Source organism: Megalopta genalis, chromosome 3 (genome assembly GCF_051020955.1).
Source record: "Megalopta genalis isolate 19385.01 chromosome 3, iyMegGena1_principal, whole genome shotgun sequence".
Lineage (NCBI taxonomy): Eukaryota > Metazoa > Arthropoda > Insecta > Hymenoptera > Halictidae > Megalopta > Megalopta genalis.
In genome coordinates this window covers 4,290,780-4,297,406 of record NC_135015.1, presented here as the reverse complement: position 1 = coordinate 4,297,406, position 6,627 = coordinate 4,290,780, and the positions used below count along the sequence as shown (strand labels likewise).

Below are 6,627 nucleotides of genomic sequence, written 5' to 3'. Positions count from 1 at the left end.
TGTTATTTTTGAATTTGTATAGGACTTTTCTGATCTACTTTATTTTAAGAAGTAGAAATGGGGTGCAAAAACGAAGTGTACGTCTGCGTAAGTGCAGCACGAACCTAATGGTGAACGGTCCACACGTTACACAACGAGATATAACGACGCAATCTTCGAATTCATCCCGCGTAAATTCGTTCTAGAAATTTTACGCGAAGAGGTAATAGTATGACTCATTTCGTAATTAGTATAGTAAAGAACCGTTATTCTTTGGGACTGTTTCTTGTGATCTATTAGAAAGCACAGCCAGAGAAAGCGTTTTCATATTTCTCTCTTTTTCTACATTTAGTATGGAAAGTAAAAGTTATATATTTTGCAGTAATTTGTATTGCAATATAATTGGAAACAATAAAATTAATAAAACACAAGCATAAGAAAATACAAACTTTATTAGAAAGTACTTCCCCTTAATTTTCGTTGTTTACCCGTAACAATAATATAAAATATCGTTTTATTTGCAATTATAAAATACTAGTTTCATGCATTATTGTTTATGAATAAAATTCGTTCTGCCAGCTGCCTGTTCTACATGTATAGATATATCTTCGGGTTTATACTGTATTTCGAATACTTCATCAGTTGGTGTTAATCCAGTAGCTTCCTGCTTATGTTGTGATTTAATCCTAGCTAATAATAGAATTAAAATTTGTGTATCATCATTTGCAGAAGTTTATATTCATACTTTACATACATATACATAGATTATGCTTTTATAATACCTTCATGTCGAATAACTACTTTACTTTGTGCTGATTCCATCAATTTTTGTACCCGATTTCCCACTTTGGATGTTTTCATTTCTTTTATCTGTTGAATGTGTAATGTATAAATATGATATATATGTAATCACTCAAAAGTAATCACTTCGTAATACATACTGTTTTTACTCGTGAAGGAAGCTCGTAAGAAACCTTGGGAAGTATAAAATGGCTTTTTGGGGTGTTACTATTCTCTTTATTCACAATTACCTGCAAAAAATTGAAACTAGTATTTTAGTATCCATAATCAAATATTTTTCATAAAATTGATTCTTCATTAAAAATTTTTTTATTTATATAATTCACGATTAATATACCTCCTGTTTATGCATTTGATTTACTCCTAATTTAGGAGATAAATTCAGTTTTAGTAGAGCCTTTTGGATAGATGATTTTGAATTTCCACCTGGTAATGGTTTAATGGTCTTTCTTGTAGGTGTAAGTAACATATCGTCAGTTTTAGCATGAACATTTTTTATAAGTTGCATATCTGTACCTCGTATGTACATACCAACTGGTGATACTATAGTATTATAATTCAATCTGTACAATCCTTTTGCATGTGGACTTTTCAAAATATGTTCTTCCAAACCATTTTTTGGAGGGCTACATATATTAGGAAAATATTCCTTTTTCCTTTTATATTTTAATGTTTGAGGACTTTTACCTGGTGTAACAAAGAGTTTTGGTGTTGACTGCTCCAATTTTTTTGTATTATCTTTATTCATCTCTCTCGATAATGGTGAATTACGTATATTATAAATGTTTCCGTTCGGGTTTAATGGACTTTTTCTCAATACACATGATTTCGTTTTTGAACATTCTTTTGTTGAATTCTTAGCTCCTATATTTTTTATAATTTCTTCTGCACTTTTTGATGGAGTTTTAGGTGTACTCGGTTTTAACTTCTTAAATAAATTAAAAATGGGTTTCTGCCTTTCCAAATATGTCAAATAATCTTTACAAGACATCAAAGTTTTTAAAAACTCGGCTTCATTATTAACTGATGAATCTGAATCAGTTATAGTAGATAGAGAAGACTCTCCTAGTGATTTTTTTTCTTCCACAACATTAGTATTTGCATTGATTTCTGTGATGAGCCTTGCTGTATCAAGACATCTCTTCCTTTTTTCAGCTATATCTTGTAAAAGTGTTTTCTCTAACTCGTCTGTATCAAATGTTCTATAATCACTTGTGATTTTATCAGTATTTATGGTACTGAACTCAGATCTTTTGTTAAATCTTATAGATCTTTTCTTAGAATATGAAATATTGTCATATTCAGAATCTGTAGATTTACAATCTGATTCCTGTTGTAATTTAGTACACTTAAAATCAAGTTTATTTATCAAAGATTGTTCCAAACATTTATTATGTAAATTAGGTGTACTGAAAATAATTTTGTCTTTGTTACAAGCATCAGAACTATTCAATGAAGCCATTTGTTGATCACAAATATCTTCAAGGTAAGACATACTTAACAATGAAGGCATTGAAAGACTTCTATGTAAAGTATCAGAAGATTCCTTCTCCTCTGGAAACAACTTCTTACAATGTGCCTCCAAACGTTCAAAAGATTCAACACTAGATATATTTGGAGATAAATTTGTTACATTATCAACACTTCCACTAAATCGGTTTTTTGAGATTTTTTGGAAGAACCTTTTCTTAAGTACACATGTTGCAGACAATGGTGTACTAGGTAAAGAAGCTATACTCATAGATCTAGATAGTAATTTTTCTTTTCTAGATTCCCCATCGTCAAATTTATTGTTCTCTGGACTTATTGCGCCTTCTAAGCTTGCGTTTGTTGAAGACAAAGATGGAGCCCAGTCAGGCCACGATTCATCTTCTATAAATTTACACATTTTTCGAAATTCTGTTGTTAATCTGCTCAAATTGAATGCTGCTACATTACATGTATCATCACCATTGTTTGTAACTGATTCTTCAATAATAGTCATCAACTGTTGTGTGAAATTTTTAGGTGAGGTCATAAATGTCTGAGATAACCGTTTTAACACTGATTCTGTTTGTGAAGCTTCTTTTATTTTATTAAGCTGATTGTCTAAAGAACAAAGTATTCTTTCAAATTTATCTGTTCCAACAGCTTCTTGATCATATTCACACTGTGCATTAGAAATATTTATATTTCTGGATTTACAATTAGTTTCAGTTGGCCATGATTTTGGTGTTGATTTAATTAAATTTTTCTCAGATTTATTGCGATGAATGTTGTAGTTGGTATCTCTCTTTTTTGTCTTTGATGAAGTTGACATTAATGCATCACCTTTCATACATATATGATTGAATTTACTATTAGATGCAAATTCCTCTTTCAAGCTATCATTTTGAAATAAATCAATACATTTATTTAAATCTGGTACTGATTGAGCAGGTTTAACAGACGTAGTAGATGTATCTAGAATTAGTGGACTTTTTGTGTAACTACCTGCTAGAATAAGTGAATGTTTACTACTGCGTGTGGATCTATTAGAAAGAAAATTACATTCTTTTATCTGATCCAAACTATCTTGAGATTTGGAACATACAGTATCAGTGCCAGTAGTATGGTCTGAAAAAAACGAATTATTTAATAGTCAATTCGATACATACAAATATTTGTGGTATGTTAATTTAAAATCTATATTACATTTACTTACTGAAACTGTTTAACGAATCCGTAAAATCTTCAGCATGTCTTCTTTGTCGACTCATGTTACTTCCTTATTAAAATATAAACTACGACTAACATTACTTGGTTAAGATAATTTAATGTACACGTAATTTACGAAAGTTGATTTATCTATCCAAAAATTCTATTTATGGATAGTGCAATAAAATAATAAGAATAAGAATAGTAATAATAAGAATAATAAAAATAATAATGAATGCAACTAATATTACTCGCACATGAAATTCAAAAATTACTTTTTCAAAGCATAGTTGTAACGTTCCACACTACCATTTTAAAGTCAATACAGCCAACGTACTGAACATTAATTTCAATAACTTTACTGAAGTTGGCTCGCCATAGTAATCAGTATTAATGAAATATAAGTCAAAAAATTGCTCTTTAATTGCCCACAATTGCTCACCAATTAATTTTAACTGCTCACGAATCCTTTTTGAAAAATATCCAAAAGCTTTTCTGAGACGCCTAGGGACTTTTATGAGAAGTTGGGGTCTTTTAATAATTCGAAATTTCTGAAATAATGCATAAATTGCGTTTATTCGAGCTGACAAAAGTTATTTGAATATTTATTCCAAGTTAAAATTTTATTCAACGCTACGAACAAATGCACTTCAAATTAAAAAAGTACCTTTATTCGTCAGATATAAAAAAAAGTATTTTTACTATAAAAAATGATATCTACAGTTGGTAAGATTCTATTTTACCGACGTATTAGATAAGGATCATATTGAAAATATATTTTGCACATACACATAAAACCTTGAATTGTTCGATTCAAGGTTTATGACATATTAGAAATTATTCTAATAAAGTCTTTTCTTACAAGAATTCCGAAAAAAACAGCTACAGGTATAATTGTCGTTTGATCTCAATTAATTAAAAAAATTTGAGGTTACATTTTTGTTCGAAACTTGTTCATAGATTTTAACACATTATAGGCTCTTTACAGAATGTTTATAAGAAACAAGAGATTTAGAAACGGATTAAACGCAGTTATTATTTAACGCTTAAGAAAATCTTCATACAGAAGAGGACTAACTCTATACTATTTGCATATTTTCGGCGCGACACCCCGTACAGCGGAAGTGTCACGAACAGCGCGCTCGTATCGAAAGGGTTAAACAACTTCTACGTATGGATAAATTCTAGTCTAGAAAGGGGAATTAGTAGCTTGGTTTTTTTTAATTTCTTGAAATGTGGAAGAGAGCAAATACAGCTAATTGTACAACACTATTGAGCGAGGAAGGAACAGTATTTAGCCAGTAAGCAATTTGTCCTGAATTTGACATGAATCTGATTGTACGCTGTTATGTCAAATACCGAGCCATCTATTTCCACAATTCACATCGGATTTCGCACCAACGCCTTGTCGATGCCAAATACGGGCCAAATCCAGGCCAAACCTTATAGCACTACCACATGAGTGCTACCGGCATGTCCTCTTCAAATGAAGCATTTCGCTACAAGATTGTTTGCCATTAATTTGGCAACGCAAAGTGTCTGCTCCCAAATACCGAACCATCTATTTCCAAATTGACATAAATTTGCTCGCAAAATACACTACCAAGCGTTTTACATACATATATTAGTTATCATGAACATTATTTTGGAAATTAATTAAAAACTAACGGGAAGCAATCAAAACTAATTTAGGGACGATAAGAAACGATTAAAGAACAACTATTTACGATGTTCTGAAATAGTACAACTTCTACATACTGCATTGCAATGACGGGCTTATACCTTCGACTAACTTCGCGTGTATCGTCGGCCGACTTCAGGGAGTCACGACCATATGATAATTTTTAGGCAATTTCTTGAAAAGTAGAAGTAAACAATTAAAAGTAATTACAGAACAATAATCGGCAATTAAGGAGCAATTCTTTGGTAAGTATTTCAGCAATTTCGTATTATTAAAAGTCTCCAACCTCTCATAATAGTCCCTAAGCGTCTCAAAAAAGTTTCTTGAATGTTTAAAAAAAAAAATTAAGTTAGCAATTAAAACTGAATGGTGGACAATTGAGGGCAATTAAAGAGCAATTTTTTTAGCTATATTTCATTAATATTGGTTACTGTGATGAGCCAGCTTCACACGGGTGAAGCTATTAATACGGCACAATTTATGATTTGGAACTTTGGAACTATGAGCGTTCATACGGCGCGTACATTCAAACGATGACAATGGTACTTATTTATATTTCAAAAATTTTAATGAATGCTTTTGATAAAAATACAAGATTCTGTTAAATCTGGAGCTAGGAGTTTTACAAAATTCGAATTGGGTTTGCAACGAAGGTAATTTACCGAAATAATTTTGCGAGGTATTTGTGCTTGAAAAGTTTTCCTATGCCATGATTTCTCTTAGCAATTTTTTAAAACAGACACGGAAGTACTAAAGATACCACGCGGGCTGCTATCAGTTGAAAAAGATCAAAAAATGATCCCAGAAAGTGTTTAAAACATATGTATAATATACGAATACGCTACAGAACAGATTCTAATTCTCTTCCGTGTTCTTGTTTTCAGCATCGAATTCCTTGTGCAGATATTCCTCCGTGGTGACACGTCTCTGCTACCGATCGCTGATCTAGAAGTTAGTCGTTTTGGAGCATTCGCAAACAACAATTACAAACTCACAAGATCGTCAATTCATCGTTGTAAAAGCGAAACGAAGAGAGTTCTTAGAAATCAGTACATTATTATAAAATAAAGTATGTCTAGAAGAGTGTGAAAATAAAAGTCATGTAAAACTATTAATTAAGTGTTTGAAATCATTTATGCATTTCCTACAGTTCCTATTTCCTTCCAATGGCATTAACAAAGCTGGGAACAGTGCAAATCAAATACTAATCTTAAAAACTTTGCATATTCTATAGAAAATAATTAGTATAACCGACAAAAAGTTAGACGGCAAAAATTTTTCGACGACTGACTTTTCGTTGACTCGTACAACTTACAAATTTACAAAATTTTTTAAAAATTTTCGAATATACCTCTTATACATTGTCTGTGGTTAGATATTGATACGAAATATCAATACATATTATAAAATAAAATACATATTACGCTTAAAAACTTCAAAAAAAAATATTGGCCTGAGTAAACGGCAGTACGGCCTGTATGTAATGCAGA

At 31.1% G+C, this 6,627-nt stretch overlaps 1 protein-coding gene across 2 annotated transcripts; it reads right to left on the bottom strand.

Annotated features, from left to right (window-relative positions):
• Positions 1-413: 413 nt before the first annotated feature.
• Positions 414-3,778, bottom strand: LOC143258961 (uncharacterized). Of its 2 annotated transcripts, none has more exons than XM_076519629.1 (5): positions 3,464-3,778; positions 1,118-3,375; positions 921-1,010; positions 762-849; positions 414-669 (listed from the first exon to the last, which is right to left on the bottom strand). In XM_076519629.1, exons 1-5 carry the CDS (start codon positions 3,516-3,518, stop codon positions 527-529), a joined length of 2,634 nt encoding a protein of 877 aa, XP_076375744.1. In that variant the 5' UTR covers positions 3,519-3,778; the 3' UTR covers positions 414-526. The 2 variants fall into 2 exon arrangements, with proteins under 2 accessions (XP_076375744.1, XP_076375745.1); XM_076519630.1 differs by having other exon boundaries at positions 414-665.
• Positions 3,779-6,627: the final 2,849 nt, after the last annotated feature.

What these genes read in the sequence shown, in the direction of transcription:
- LOC143258961 (XM_076519629.1), bottom strand. Translation starts at nt 3,518, where the DNA reads ATGAGTCGACAAAGAAGACATGCTGAAGATTTTACGGATTCGTTAAAC. An exon ending in TTCCTTCACGAGTAAAAACA is followed by an intron (nt 850 to 920) that starts GTATGTATTACG and finishes CACATTCAACAG; the next exon opens with ATAAAAGAAATGAAAACATC. An exon ending in AGTAGTTATTCGACATGAAG is followed by an intron (nt 670 to 761) that starts GTATTATAAAAG and finishes TTCTATTATTAG; the next exon opens with CTAGGATTAAATCACAACAT.